Source organism: Garra rufa, chromosome 6, assembly GCF_049309525.1.
Source record: "Garra rufa chromosome 6, GarRuf1.0, whole genome shotgun sequence".
Lineage (NCBI taxonomy): Eukaryota > Metazoa > Chordata > Actinopteri > Cypriniformes > Cyprinidae > Garra > Garra rufa.
In genome coordinates this window covers 52,317,273-52,333,726 of record NC_133366.1, presented here as the reverse complement: position 1 = coordinate 52,333,726, position 16,454 = coordinate 52,317,273, and the positions used below count along the sequence as shown (strand labels likewise).

At 37.9% G+C, this 16,454-nt stretch overlaps 1 protein-coding gene across 1 annotated transcript in view; it reads left to right on the top strand.

Moving 5' to 3' along the window:
• The window catches only part of LOC141336976 (FERM, ARHGEF and pleckstrin domain-containing protein 1-like), a 93,219-nt gene that overhangs the window by 60,291 nt on the left and 16,474 nt on the right, over positions 1-16,454 (top strand). Inside the window, exons 6-15 of the mRNA XM_073842696.1 lie at positions 995-1,092; positions 4,598-4,712; positions 5,181-5,328; positions 5,428-5,523; positions 5,640-5,806; positions 6,056-6,124; positions 7,178-7,253; positions 7,581-7,779; positions 12,270-12,457; positions 13,522-13,611. Of these exons, the coding sequence (XP_073698797.1) occupies positions 995-1,092; positions 4,598-4,712; positions 5,181-5,328; positions 5,428-5,523; positions 5,640-5,806; positions 6,056-6,124; positions 7,178-7,253; positions 7,581-7,779; positions 12,270-12,457; positions 13,522-13,611 (1,246 nt within the window). The remainder of the gene's footprint in view (positions 1-994; positions 1,093-4,597; positions 4,713-5,180; positions 5,329-5,427; positions 5,524-5,639; positions 5,807-6,055; positions 6,125-7,177; positions 7,254-7,580; positions 7,780-12,269; positions 12,458-13,521; positions 13,612-16,454) is intronic.

The following is a 16,454-nucleotide window of genomic DNA, read 5'->3' as shown; positions in this document are numbered from 1 at the left end:
TATAGCTTTTAATACAATTTAAAGAAATGTAAGAAATATATTTTTGTTGCTTATTTTTTCAAATATTGATTATTCAAAAAACAATACAATATTTATTTATTTATTTATTTATTATTTTTTTCAGATATGGGAATGAATCTCAAGAAAAACTGAAGTTAAGAATCCCATGGAAAAAAACGAATGTTTTTTCTTAAAAACAAACTGAGATTCATTCCTTAGCACAATCTGTATTTGAAAATGAAATGAAATGAAATTTAATTAAATTAAATTAAATTAAATTAAATTAAATTAAATTAAATTAAATTAAATTAAATTAAAAATATATTGTATTGTTTTTTTAAATAATTAATATTTGACTAAAAATTAAAAATATAAAAAATAAAAAATTTAGGTCAAGTGTGTCCAAACTTTTGACTGGTAATGTACTTTTCATTTGACACATAGTTATTAGTTATAGTTATTTTAAACTTTGATTATCATATTTTGCAATGGGTTCACTAAAGATATCATCAATGCAAGTACAAATATAGACTATGGTCCGACTGGACCGGCAGAAGAATCTGTATTGTTAAGCTGCGAGTCCTGTTTGATCGTATAATCAACTGAATAATGATTTCATTGTGTTTGGCAGCAGCACAATAACAGATGGACATACTGAGAGAGAAACGCTGCCAAACTCAATCAGAGCGTCTCTTTATAGTTCACGACTGCACTTAGCGTCACGAGAAGATGCTGTTAAAGCGAGACTAACCTTCAAACACAAGCGCTTCTGATCTGCCCTCACAAAAATACCAGAAATACTGATTAAAAAAAGTTCAAGCGGACTTTTAGCTATTGAAAATACCAGCATGGTCATATCAGACTATTGTTGCACACATTAAACTGCTTGTAATTCAGTCAATGAGCGTCGCTCTCCTGAAACCTTCACATTGATTTACTGTCCGTCATTCTGATTCCGTCTCTGTTCTAAATTGCTCTAATTATGTCCCGACAGGTATCTTTTCGCCTTGCAGATCAAGCATGACCTGGCCTGTGGACGTTTGACCTGCAATGAAAGCAGCGCCGCCCTGCTGGTGTCTCATATAGTGCAATGTAAGACATTCTTCAATTTTACTAGAGATGCAACGAAATGACAATTCTTGGCCGAACAAAATTACACACTGGGTTTTTTTGTGTTTTCCCCACCATGTATTTTGCCAATTTTTTTCACTATTGCATAAATTAAATAGCCAATATTTGCTTTTTACAGTTTTGTCTTTCTTTTCAAAGAAAAAAATGAATTGCAAAACAACAATTTAAAAATATTTACTTAACATTCTAGTAGACATTATAGTTTACCAACAAAGCACAATTTGACTTAAAATTAATAAGTTAGTAATTAGTAAAATAATATTATTTGGCCATTTTTAAGACCCCTTCTTGAATCAGGCATGTGTTTTTAATGCACAAATAAATGCAGCCTTGCTGAGCAAAGGAGAATCTTCTGATTGTATTAATAAAGCTGTAAAATTACATTACTAACATTTATGAATGTTGACTTTTATTTTGGCGGAAACCCGCAAGAAGACCTTTTTGCTGACAGCAGCAGATTTATGAATGATTCTCATCATGCAGATTTTCCTCGCGCTTTGGACTTTGAACCCTGGCTAAGGAGCTGGTGCAGCGCTGTCAGAATAAATACAATTGGTGCTTGTATTAGACAACATAACGTTCTGTAGTTTATTTGCTAATGGGTGATTTCAGTCATCATACAGTAACCAGCAACAACCAGCCCTTTCTCTTCTCATGGAAGACATGCGATGCAATAATAAAGAGTCTCTCGCTGAGTATATATGTGTAATATATATTAATGTGTATATATAATAATGACACAGATTTAACTGCAGTGACATGCATGTCTTTATATTAAAATGAAATGAAACCACTTCTCAATAAGAAACAAGAACATGGTCTTCTTTTCAGTGAAATATCAATGGTTTTATAGGCTAATTATGCATTCTTTAGAACAACTTGTTTACCACATTTATTTATATAAATAAATTTAGATTAATCTTTATTAAGGCTACTAAAGTGGTTCAGTCAGGCTGCTGTCTCTTTAAAACCGAATGCATGGATGCAATGTATTGATACAGGGTTAGGGTTAGTCAAGAGCAGTGAGTGATTTTTTTTTTCTCTCTCTTTTTTTTTTTTTTTTTGTTGCTTGGTTAACATCAATGCCACAGACAATAGCAACTAAATAAGGGTTCTGTCCCTTTAAAACCGAATGCATGGATGCAATGTACTGATATAGGGTTAGGGTTTGTCAAGAGCAGTGAGTGATTTTTTTTGTCTTTTTTTGTTTTGTTTTTGTTACTTGATTAACATAAATGCCACAGACAATAGCAACTAAATTAGGCTGCTGTCCCTTTAAAACCGAATGCACGGATGCAATGTACTGATACACGTCCGATAGTCTCCCAGCTGTTCACGTTAACCTTAGACGTAACCGTATTTCTCCGTTTATGCCAAGCGAAGGAGTACTTGTGCATTGTGTGAGAAGCACTGCTTCATTGTCTGCGCTCAGAAAACCGGACCAAATTGAGTTCTCTTTTGTGTTGTCAAATTTATCCATATGTCTGCTCTTCTCTAACGCAAAGATATTGACATTTTTGAACGTTTTATGAGACATTTTTTAATCTCCTCCCAAATCATCCCTTCCTAACTTTTTTGTCTCATTTTTATTAGTTGATGAAAATCTTAATAGATTTTCGCCATAGTTTTCGTTTCATTATCGTCTCGTTTTCGTCCGGGGGGGAAAAAAATGTTGTCGAAAATTATTCGTCAATGAAATCAACACTGACTCTGACATGGATTAGATTTGATTATGATGCTTAATGAAATAAGATGCATGCTTTAAATTATGCAAGTAAACCAGAAAGCTGGATTTGGCTGATATTTAATTAAAAATAGGTCAGGAATTGAATTTTGGGTAGGAAATAAATGCATAATGCATTGCATACTCTTATAGTGATTATTAACATTTATTAAGTTCTGAAATAGATTCATTGAAGATGCACTGCACAATTCATTAAGTCAAACACAAAAAACATTCACACACACTGGAGCTGAAAACAGGTCAAGGCTTGTATTGACGACAATAAAGGCGTTGAACAAACAGAATTATGATCTATATTAAATTTCTGTAAGTATAAGTATGTTAATCTAGACTTGTCTTTGTGGAGCTGACGCTTTAGCAGAATTCCAGAAGAAGTGTTTGAATGACAGCAATGTCATCGAGCGGATGGATCGGATTATACTTCATGTTGTCGTTCATGCTAAACCGTGTTCAGATCATGTCAAACAAGCTTTGCTTCCACATCACTACATCCCAGACTGGTTAGTTGCTATGGAAACCACCGCTGGGGATGATAACTAGTGTAGCATCAGTAATAGAAGAATCAGGAGACTGACCAGTGCTACAAACCAATAGGATGTAAACCAGTTTTATATGTATGTGACCCTGGACCTCAAAACCAGTGTTAAATAGCATGGTCATATTTGTAGCAATAGCCAAAATGGGTCAAAATGATCGATTTCTATACCAAAAATTATTAGGATGTTAAGTAAAGATCATGTTCCATGAAGATGTTTTGTAAATTTCCTACTATAAATATATCAAAACTTAACTTTTGATTAGTAATATGCATTGCTAAGAACTTAATTTGGACAAATTTACAGGCGATTTTCTCAATATTTTGCACGACAGCTCTTATAATTGCAGCAAATCTATAGAAATGAAATAAAATCTTGAAATAATTTAATGTTTTAAAATAAGTAATTGAATTTAATTTCATTATTTGTTTTACTTTTTAACTGTATTCAAACATTAACTCTGTTAAATATAATGGAACCGACATTTAATACAATAAAACTATTTTTTCTGGGCAAATATAATCTTTTTTTGGACAAAATAAATATGTATATTTTGTAAAATAATATATATTATATAATAATAATAATAATAATAATAATAATATATTAAATAAACACATAAATTAAATAATATATATTAAAAACCATGTAATTTTTTTTGGAACTCACTGAACACAATAATATAATATAATATAATTTTAAAATAAAAGTATAATATTTTTTTCTGGACAAATATAATTTTTTTTAACAAAATAAATATATATATATATTAATAAAATAACATATTTTATATAATAATAATAATAATAATATATTAAATAATAAATAATATATATTAAATAATCAAGTGGTAATGTCTGTTTTTAGGATACTCCAGTGAATTGCTTACTTTACTAATTACATTTTTTTTTTTTTTGGAATTCAATGTACACAAACTACAATAAAACAAAACAAAAGCTTTTTTCTGGCCCAATATATATTGTTGTTGTAAACAGCACAGTAGAAGTAGAAAACATACATTCAGTTCAAAATTTTACAATTTGCAAATTCAAATGTACTTAATTGGCAATACATTTTATATATGGCATGCACACACGCACACGATTTTATGTATGTTAAATAAGTTACTGTTGCATATTATTATATAATAGATGCATAAAAAATATTTCTGTTTCTATGGTTACAGCTGAGATTGGAGACTTTGATGAGGTGCAGTGCAAACAACATCTACTCAACAACAAGTACATTCCCGAGCAGGACGCGCTGATGGACAAGATCATTGAATACCATCGGAAACACGTGTGAGTGTAACGTAACGACTCAAAGTAAAGTCAAACCAGTTATTGAGTTTAAAGGATGGTTGGATTTTATTTCAGATGCTCCTCAGCGTTAAATGTTCAATGTGCTGTTTATTGCCACTAATAAAGGAGCTTCTTTTTATTGAAATTCTCTCTCTTTACAGCTTTGCTAATTAAAAAAACTGTTAAGGGAGTTGGTCACCGTGTACAATTTCTAGATTACTTTGACATTTAAAGTTCAGACCATTTTTAATTTAGAAAGCGCCAGTAAACTGTGTGATATTTATCAGTGAAGAGATTTAATCAGCAATTATGAACTATTATAAAAGTTCAGATCCAGGATGCTGATTCTGACACGTCTTTTAAGGTTATGATTATGCTTATTACCTAAAATCCCGATCTTACAGACTTGTAAAAATTCTTCACACAAATGCATGCTGTTTACTTTTGTATAATTTAACCCTTCCACAGTGGGCAAACACCAGCTGAATCAGACTACCAGCTTTTGGAGATCGCACGAAGACTTGAGATGTACGGAGTACGGCTTCACCCCGCAAAAGATCGCGAGGGTACGAAACTAAGCCTCGCCGTTGCCCATTCTGGTGTGCTGGTCTTTCAGGTAAGTTGCAAGGGTTATTCCAACAAAACTATGGAATATGTTGTGGTTTTAATTGTTTTAAATTGTCCCTAAATGCACTTCTATGTCTGACTTCTAAAGGGACACACCAAAATAAATTCTTTCAACTGGTCTAAAGTCCGCAAGCTGAGCTTCAAAAGGAAGCGTTTTCTCATAAAACTACGACCTGACTTAAATGTAAGTGCTTTCTTGATTGTTTTATAACAGTATCCGAATGTCCCCATTTGCCCTGTTGTTTAAGTGTTTCAAAGGGAGCATTAAAAAGACAAAATGTTCCGTTTCTGCTCTCGTAGCAGAGTAACTGTCAGGATACTCTGGAGTTTATGATGGGTAGCAGAGACTGCTGCAAGGTGTTTTGGAAGATTTGTGTGGAGTATCATGCCTTTTTCCGCCTGTTCGAAGAACCCAAACCTAAGCCCAAACCAGTTCTGTTTACCAGGGGTTCCTCCTTCAGATTCAGGTAATAACATGTTCACCTAAAGTTATCTTGAATAAACTTAAATGGTATTTTCACCATCACCAGAAATGAAATGTACCACTAAGGGACATTTCAAAGCTGAGTTACCTCTGTAAATTCTTTCTCTAGCTCAGCATATAGTGCAAGTAGGTCTCAGTTCTTGGCAGATGGTTAATGTTTTGATGTACACGTTTTCTGCTTCTCTCTTTGTTTCTGAACCGCTCTGTCATCTGTCATGTTTTGTCTCATTAGTGGCCGCACACAAAGGCAGGTGATTGATTATGTAAAGGACTCTGAATTCAAAAAGGTTCCATTTGAAAGGTGAGTTTTCTCTGTTGACCTTTGTCTAAATGTCACTGCCTTTCTGCTGCATGTAATTTCCCTACAAAGTAGTCCGCACACCGGTTATCTATTTCCCAAGAACCTTTATTAAGATAAATCAAATTTTGCATTTATAAACACCACGCCCCATTTACACGCACTTCATGACTCTTTTATCCAAATGACATTCAGATATGGCTTATCCATATTCCATTTCATTCTCAATGAATCATTTTCACCAGGTGTATGGTGAAATATGTCATATGCCACAATCTAAAACCACCTAGCAATAACCTAGATACTACCTAGAGATCCGTAGAAGCCACTTAGCAGATCACCTAAAACATCATAGAAACCACAAATCACCCAAAACATAATAGAAAGCATGTAGAAACCACCCCAAACACCCTAGAAACCACCTAGCAATGGCCTGGAAATGACCAAAAATACCTTAGAAACCCCGCAGGAATGCCTTAGAATTCACCCAAAATGTCCTAGAAAGCACCCTAGCAGAAATCAGCCAAAGCATCCTACAAAGCACTTAGCAACACCCTAGAAACCACCCAAAACACTAAAGAAACCATCTAGAAATGACCAAAAATACCTTAGAAACCCCACAGGAATGCCTTAGAATTCACCCAAAATGTCCTAGAAAGCACCCTAGCAGAAATCAGCCAAAACATCCTACAAAGCACCTAGCAACGCCCTAGAAACCACCCAAAACACCATAGAAACCACACAGCAATGGCCTAGAAATGACCCAAAATACCCTAGAAGCCACCTAAAAATGCCTAAGAAATAACTCAAACGATCCTGGAGACCACCAAGAGTCTAGTATATACAGTCTAGTCGTTGTCTATTGGTATCATTCTAGTCAATTAGCAGCAGTCTTTGTACAGTAATCCAATCAGCCAACATCCATAAATCAGCTGAGTGGAAATACGTCCAGTTTTGAACCTAGTGATCCCTTTGGAATTATACCATCCCTTTGAAAATGGGAGAGATCCCTTTGGAAAAACTCCATGCTAATCATTTCCAATCTTCCATTTTCAGGAAACACAGCAAAATCCAGTCCAGCAGCGGTCTTTCTCCATTCCCTCCCAGGCTGTGTGCCGAGGGTCAAGGAGAGGTGGGTGTAATCTATCTAAGTGTACAAACACAGCAAGAATGCAATAAAATATCCCATATTATGCAAGCTTAAAGTCAACATCAGAATCAAGCCCAATCACTTTCTAAGTTCCTGGTCTTATCGTGAATGAATCAGTAGTGCAACTTTTTCCAAAGTAAAAAGCCTTTTTTTCCAGCAAAATGTAATAACGGACTTTCATTCATGAGTCCACTTCGATTCTGGTATAGTACGTCCAAGTGGCTTGCAACTGCATTTACTTGTTGACTTGCCAGTGTTAAGAGTGGTCAAATTATGCTTCTCATCCTCCTTCCTAAATATCTGTTGCAGAGGAATACCAGTGCTTCAGCACACCAGGCTGACTCACCTGTTGGGCGCACCCAAGTGACTGTTGAAAACCCGGCTCTCCAGCGTTACACCGGGAGCCTAACCTCACAGACCAACGGATGCCGAAACGGGACCCACGACGAGGCGGATGCTCGATTAAAGCCATCCCCATCCAAGCAACAGACCGAGCATCTGAGCACAGGTCTAGCATCGCATGCTGCCAAGGGTAGCAGCTCCTCGATACCTTACATCGACTGCAGTGATGTAGATAGCGAATATGATGTGGTTAAAGGCTGCGTCACTAAGTCTCACTCCCACACACATGACAATGATGAGGTTGAGCCAACCGGCCGTAGAGCGGGCAAGAGTAATGGTTATGGAAATGGTCAGCACAATGGACAAAGGGCAAGCAAGTCTAGATTTCGAGAGTCTCCTTTGAACAGCCATCGGCTGGGTCAGAGTTCAGATACCTTCAACGGTAGTCAATTGTCTAATGGGTCATTTTGTGGTAACGGATCACCACGTGCTCTACCCCTAAGTAGTACCTTGGTGGATGAATTGTTTCAAGGTATGGATAGACGTGGTTTGGTGTCACATTCCAGCCATCTAGTTGGTTCTCGGAGTGCAAACTGTAGTCCAGTGATGAGCAGTTTTCACAAAACCAACTCCTTGAATCATCCTGAGCAGATCGGCTATAGCGGTCGTCGCCGTTGGGATGACGGTAGCCATTATCTCACCAATGGCCGATCTGGGAGTGAGCCTCAACATTATGGGAGCTACTCCCCAATTGTCAGTCGATCCCCACACTTGCAGAAACTCCAAAACGGCATGCGCAATCGTTCCGACACCGATCCCATGATCTTAAGCCAGTTAAGTTCAACCCCGGCCAATGAACCACGATCATTGGTCTCGAGGGCTGAACGCATGGCCGCCCTTGAGCGCCGTGTGGCTGCTAATGGGCTTGAAGTGTCAAGCCAAGCTCGATCCAGCAATGTCCAGAGACTCTATGGAAGCCGGCTCAGTGCTAATGACCACAGTAGCCCAGTCCACATGATTGATGGTTCCACTAGTAGTGGAACAGAGTCTAGTGATACCGAGTCAGATGCAGGCAGCAACTCTTACAGTCAGCCCCTAGTCTTTGGAAACCCTGGGGCAGCCAATTCTTCCCCTATGCCCCGAAACAAGTTCTCATTTGGCAGTCTCAAACTGGAGGACGAGGGTCAAGGGGGAGAAGATGGCTACAGTTATCCCGTCAATGAAGAGGATGGGGCGCAATTCTTCAACTGCTAGAGAAGATGAAGTGTGCCTGGGTATTGGTTGACTATACATCCATTTTGCAACTTGGAGGCCCAGTCAAGGTACTTTAAGGTGCATTGTGTTTTGAACATGGCAGGGATAGGCAGCATCGGTCCTGGAGTGTTGATGCCTTGCAGAGTTTAGCTCCAACCCTAATCAAACACACCTAAACAAGCTAATCAAGGTCTTCTGAATTACTAGGGCTACAGGCAGGTGAGGCTTTTTTCCGGGATGGAGCTAAACTCTGCAGGACATCAGCACTCCAGGACCGACATTGGCTATTCCTGGAACATGGCATGGCCTGGCATAGCATTAACCAATTGTGCTTTGGGGCACAACTACCTGTTTGGCCGATACAAGAAATGTTTGGGAATTAGCATTTGGTGGCACTCGTTAAGCAAGGATTATGCATTACAAGTTTAACAAGATTAGCAATGATGGTATTTTTGCAATGTTTGGAAGGTTTAGGAAGAAGACCCAGTCCTACTGGAAAGAAATACTAAAAGACTTCAAATATACACAAATCATATCTATGAGTCTTAGAAGATTAACTTCAGATTGATGAGCAATTGAAGATCCTAATGCAAAGTGCCATGTCTATAAATGTAGAGAATGAAATCTAATTACAATTGCTAAGTAAGGTTACCCATATTACTGCTAACCAGTTGACTAGTCATATTGCCAAAAGTGTCATTTCTTTGTCATTCGTTTAGAAACAAAGAACTTCAAAAATATCGAAAGATACCATGCCTTTACTCAACCTGTAAATACCTTTCTGTTAGCCATAGCTTACTGAAGCTAACATCAGCTAATGTTTTTATGCGCCGGCAATATGCTATTGCTAAAATAGTGGTGATATGACAACAGAGGTCCAAGATATGAACGTTTTGAGTGTCACTGCTGTATAGCATTGACGTTTTGTCACAGCTAGGCTAATTAGTTTCAAGTTCTTCAAGATTCTGATGGATAACTTTTGTTTAAACTTGAGCTAAGCTTGTATTGTCATAAAAAAGCTATTGTACTAGTTGGATATTTGATAAATTAAGAGATTGTGTAGAAATAAGATGAGTTTAGCATTTTATCATGCACATCAAAGATTTTCACCCAACATGATGACTTCATGCTAGCTTTGTTATTGTTTTTTTTGGGTTTTTTTTCCTGAACTGGTTGAAGTTCCAAGTTCTTTATCTTTGGTGTTTCTACTTGGGGTGCCGATCTGGTGGCATTGTCATGTTTGCTTGCCCATTTCCCAGCATGCATCACTCCTTTTAAAAAAACAAAATTATAAAGATCTCACTTTGTTTTGCTTCGCTGCTTGATTTCTTTTTCCTAAACAAACCGCTGTGTCTCTGGCACGCCTCATCAGTGTCATCTGTTTGTGGTGCGTTTGCAATGCTTGATGTACACTTGATTTATAAAAATATTAACCTGTGCTCGGGTTGCATTGCTTTTAAGACTTCTCCTGCACTGTTCTAGCAGCATGTATCTCTGGAATGCCTCACCTTGTCTTTTTTCCCCTCTCTCTTGGACGCATGTCAACCTGTCCTTGTCTCAGCATTTTGCTGCCCTGTCCTTTTCATATTTGTAAAAAGACATTGCATTGGCACGGGACCATTAAAATGCAGTGGTCTTTTGAAGTGGAGACGGATGTAGGTGAGATTTGGACAGACTGTAAGTAAGAAACTTTTGAGGCTCAGCATGTGAAGTCTAAAAAGATTAGGAAGGTTTCCAAGAGCTGTCCTGAAACTTACTTTCTAACTTGTGTCCTTTTATCCAGATGTTTTAGCACTTTTGCGCTCTTGTCTTTTGCCTATATTTTCTTGGGTTCTGACGCATTAAGGAATGCATTTGCAATATAATCTTTTCAAAAACGTTCCAAAAAACGTTCTGTTCTGGTTCTGAGAAATATTCTTTACTTTTGCATGGCAATCTTATGTCAGTGAAAGGTCTCAGAAAGTGTTCGCAAAGCCATTCGCAAGACCACTGCAGTTTTTAAGTCCTTTACTCAAAATTTGGCGATATTTATTTTTGATATGAATGTATATAATCCTCACCCACCCATCGATCTGTAATTTATCATTGCCAGTGACCAAAGTAGTTCCTAGCTTTTTGTAAATTACACTAAAATGTGATTTTACTTGTAGGTTAAGTTTTATTATCACAAGAATACTGTAGCAGTATTGAATGATTCACTCAACCTGTGATTGTTTTTTCAGTATGAAATGTACGTTGCTGAGGTATACGAAATGTTCCAGATATATTTGTGTAATATATTGTAACTGTACTTTTAAAAAATACTCATACTTAACAGTGCAATCACTGTGGCACATATGCAAAACAATTAACCATAAGTGTATGTGTTTACGAACCGTCTGACGTAGACTGTACTAGACTAAATAACCAGGTAAGCAATGGAAAGGTCACACCTGTGCGCCTTAGTGTACGTTTTTTAACTCTTTCTCCTTGTTGCAAACCCCTAGCACTTATAAATGGACTTTCTGAAGTCTCAAGGTTGTTCATTTTCTCGATGCCTGTTCGCAGGTTCTGTACGATTGATGTCTGTTGGTTTTTTTACTACTCCAAACCCTTGTCTTTTTCATTCTGGAACACTTTAACATTGTAAATTAATTTGTATTAGTAGCAATAAAACTTGGTACTTGTGAAGCGGGACTCCAGACGTTTACTCCGATGCCCGTAGATGTTAGCGTCCCCCCTTGTGTGTCTTGTTTCGTGGTAGAGTAGCCATAGTCATTAGCTGTAGTCGTTTAGTTGTCTTGCATGTTTGCATGTGTGCGTGATGAGGCCTTTGTCACCAGATCTGCGGCTCGTCCAACGTCCTCAATAATGGCTGCGCTGTGGACACTTGGTGCATTTGAAATGTCCCGGTTCGCATGTCGCATCCCATTCGTGCCAAGGCATGGGACACGTTGTCGGCAAGTATATGAATGTGCTTGTGTAGTGAAAGTAGTGGTCTGAAGATCTCCCCATCATGCAGGGAGTGTGTTATGTATCCCGGCAGTGTCCTCAGGCGGAAATCCCAGACTGGGATGGTGTGACTCACTCATGTCTGGATCCCGATGTGGTGCTGTCATCCGTAGCACATTTCCAAACACAATGTGTGTCTTGCAGCCTTACCCCTTTGGCGGTTTTGCATCTTCACCAGTAGTATTAACAATAAAAATATCAAAAACTACCCTGCAGAAACTGGTCAACCATGCAAATTAAGATTTTTTGTAAAGCTGTTGACCAAGAAGTCTCGCTGCTTTTTTCAGCAAGGTAGTTTTACTAAATGTACATGTTGAACCCTGGTACTTGATTGCCTAGTCCTAGTTGATATTTGATAACCCAATCTACATTGAATCAAGGCTTTAGCATGACCTGCCTGTTCTCCTGTAGGTCCAGTTTCCAGGAGCCCTCAGCACAGCGAGTCTCCGCCTGCAGGGCAAGTGATGGTGAACGGCCAGAAACAGAGTCTCAGCCTTGGACAAAGTCCAGACGGAAGACAGCCTTCGCCTCTTACCAGCCCCTTGCTGACCGACGCTGGCTTCGTCCGCACAGACGACGAGGATGAGGTTCGGAGGAAGGTTTGTCTTTTTGAGAGTGCATGAGCTAGTAAAAGCTGGCATTGGTGGCTCACTTTGGCCGTTTGCTGCTGTATTATGTGGTTGAAGTCAAATTGTTGACTGTTGTAAGAATGTTATTCTGAGCCTCGCTGAAGTTAGTGACGTTAGAAATTTAGATTGAAGACACATGAATCATCTAGAAAACAATGTTTATGGTCTTTAGTCGCCGATCTTAAAGTTTTATTGCTATTATGGTTATTTTAATTCGTACTACTCAGCCTTTGCTGCTGATGTGGCATTGAATGAGAAAATAAACAAATACTTTCAAATATGGAACAATTTAGTTGATTATTGAATTTAAGTTTCGGTAATTTTTCAGTTTATTGCCTGTTGTGGCAAAAGGTTACATTCTGAGTCTCTAATTGTTTTTGTCAGTCAATTTAACCTCCTTAATTGTAGCTCAAGAACAAGCCAATCGTCTCCTCAGCTGTAGATTTCAAGGACCCTTGGTTAATTTTCCTTTTTAAATTACATTGTGCTTGAATCGAAGGCGCCCTAGACAAATTAAGGTTATGTGAGAAGTGGAAGGGCTGCGTTAAAAGCGTTTTATCATCAGAAGTGCCACTGCGTTTTGGTCAAGTGTCTCTGTGGACGTCTCAGAATAGGAGACCTAGATAAACTCAACCCAAATTCCAGTCTATTTAGGGCAGATTATGTAGCGGCGGAGTGAAGCAGTTCAGTGAACAGTGAGAGTTTTACTTGACTGAGATGACGCTGTGTGTGTGCAAGAATCACGTTAGGTTTTGTCATAGATGTTGTCTGGTGATTTGCTACTTGCTATTAGATGTTGGCATGTGATTCAACAGAGCATTTTAGTGAACTAAATTGAATTAAATTTGATTATATCCTCATAATTTTTTTATTTATTTTTTTATTATTTATTTTAATTTAAATATGCCATCAAAATTGTTTTTTTTTTTTTTTTTAATTTTTAAATTTAATTATTTTATTTTATTTAATTATGCCCTATTTATTTTTTGAAAATATATTAATTAAATTAAATTTTTCCTTTCTTCCACTCACAGAGGTTCCCGACTGATAAAGCATATTTCATCGCCAAAGAGCTCCTGACCACAGAGAGGACGTATCTGAAGGATCTGGAGGTCATTACCATGGTAAGACTCTAAATACTCAATCAACTTCATGTAGCTGTTGGGTTTTCAGGATGTTTGTTGTTTTCTGAGTCTAATCCAAGTCTAATGGATTATCTGGAACATTCCAGCTTTTGTTAGTTTTCAAATACTTTGACATTTGTACTTTTTCCGAAGAAAATTGGAGTATATGCTGCTAACTTCCTCAGTATTTTCTAAACCTTGTTTGCTAGCAAGGTGGTTGCTATGGTGATCTGTTTGTTTGTTTTTTTCCCCCAAAACACTTAATATGCAGTTGCCAAGTGAGTATTGCTAGACAGTTGCTACATTATTGGTAGTTGCTACGGCATTAATAGGCTGTTGATCGGTTGTTTTGAGTAGTTGCTAGGGTGTTGCTAAGCAGTTTCTCAGGTGTTCTTTATGGTTGCTAGGTGGTTTGTGGTAGTTGTTAGGCTGTTGCAAAGATGTTTGGGTGTGAGTAGCATTGCTAGATGGTCGCTAGGGTTTCTAATGTTTTTTAGGAGAATGTTTGAACATTGCTAAGGTGTTGCTAGGCAGTTGTTGATGTTTTGTAGTAGTTGTTAGGGCATTGTTATGCTGTTGCTTAATGTTTGATAGGGTTTCTAATGTTTTATAGGAGAATGTTTGAACATTGCTAGACTGATCTAAATTGTTGCTAGGGTGTTATTACTGTAGGTGGTTGCTTATGTTTTCTGGTAGTTGTTAGGGCATTGTTAGGTTGTTGCAGAGATGTTCAGGTTGTTGGGTAGGTTGTTACTAGGCTTATCTAGGGGTTGCTGTGGCTTTTCTAGATGGTTGATAGCGTACCCTACATAGTTACTAGAGCATTAAGTTTTTGGATGTTGCTAAGGTTTTCTGGTTTGTTGCTAAGGTATTGCAAAGATGTTTGTAGGACATTGTAGGTGTTGTGTAGGACATTGCTAAATTGTTGCTAGAGTGATTTATGTGGTTGCTAGGGCTTTGTAGATGGTTGCTGGGGTGTTCTGGATATCTGTTGGCTGGTGGTTGCTACTAAAGTGGTACCATGTTGTCAGGTGGTTGCTAAGGGTTTTGGTTGGATTTTTATGTTTGGTTGTAATAAGCCACTTCCAGGGTGTTCTGAATAGTTGCTAGGTGGTTGCTAGGTTGTCAAACAGTTCATAGGGTGTTCTTGGTTGTTGCTAGGTAGATTCCTGTAGCTCTTCATGCAGTTAAATCTTTTTTTTTTTTTTTTTGACCAAATGTTTGTCAACTTTTTTTCTAGAGGTTAAAGAGAAACATTTATACCAAACATAATTAATCAGGATGTTTTAGTGTGCATTGTTACTTAATCCATTTGCAACTGAAGAGTTAGCTTGACCGTTTTACAAAAGGTGTAGTTTTCTGCTGGTTGCCAGCCTCCTGTCTGTAGGTCTGCTTTGTAACGCATCTCTTTGATGTCTTGCAAGGTAGCGGAAAGAAGCAGCAGGGTGACACGTTTACACGTCTCATAAATATTTCCTTTTGGCTTCTGGATCTGAAGCTGCCGTTTAGATCCCAGAGCGCCACACCCACCCACCGCCTGACCGACTGCTTGCGTTATTACAGCTGCATCTGTTCAACACTTTAAACACCATTGAGATCTCCACACAACCGTCTGAACTGCTAGTGAGTGAAAACGCACAACAACATTAAGGCCAAAGTATACTTTTATGCATAAATCATTTTTCATTTTTCAACTGTTCACGCGTTAGTATATGCAAAAGTATACTTTGGGCTTTAGGGTGTTCCAGTACACAGTTATTTTTTTGTCTAGGTGTTGGGTTGTTAGCATAATCTGGGGTGTTGCTAGGCATTTTTTCGTTGCTAAGGCAATCTAGGTGGCTACTAGGTGTTTTGGTTTGTTGGTAAGGGATTAATAAACAGTTGCTAGAGTGATCTGGATAATCACCAGCACGTTTCTAGGTGGTTGCTAAGTTTTTTTCCTAGGGTGTTAAGAAGCCTTTGCAGGAGTGTTCTAAAAAATTCCCAGCTTGTTGCTAGGTGGTTGCTAAGGGTTTTGTAGTTGGTTGCTAGGGTCTTAAGCAGTTTCTAGAGTGATCTGGATAGTTGCCAGCCTGTTTCTATGTGGTTGCTAAGGATTTTGCAGTTGGTTGCTAGAGTGTCAGTAAGCAGTTGAGTGTTCTTAATATTTGCTAACATGTTTCAGGGTTTTTGGATGGTTGCTAGAGTTTTTGTTTGTTTGCTATGTGGTTGCTAGGATTTTTTAAAGGTTTTTGGATGGTTGCCATGGTTTTTCGTTGGTTGCTAGGTGGTTGCTAAAGTTTTTGATTGGTTCCTAAGTGGTTGTTAGGGTATTTGGATGCTAGCTTTTTAGATGGTTGCTGGGGTTTTTAGTTGGTTGATAGGTGTTTAAGGTTTTTGGGTGGTTGTTAGGGTTTTTGGTTGGTAGCTGGTTGTTAGCATTTTTGGTTGATTGCTAAGTGGTTGTTAGGGTTTTGGGTGTTGCTAGGTGGTTGCTAATGTTTTTGGATGGTTGCTAGGGTATTGATAAGCAGTTTCTAGGGTGTTCGGGATAATTGTTAATAAGTTGCAAGGTGGTTTCTTCGTTTTTGGTTGGTTGTTAGATGGTTGTTAGTGTTTTTGGTCAGTTGCTAGGTGGTTGTTAAAGTTTTTGGATGGTTGCTAGGGTGTTAATAAGCAGTTTATAGGGTGTTTGGGTTAATTGTTAACAAGTTACCAGGTGGTTGTTAAGGTTTTTGGCTGGTTGCTAGGTGGTTGTTAGCATTCTTGGTTGGTTGTTAGGGTTTTGGGTGTTGCCAGGTGGTTGCTATTTTTTGGATGGTTGCTAGGGTATTGATAAGCAGTTTCTAGGGTGTTTGGGTTAA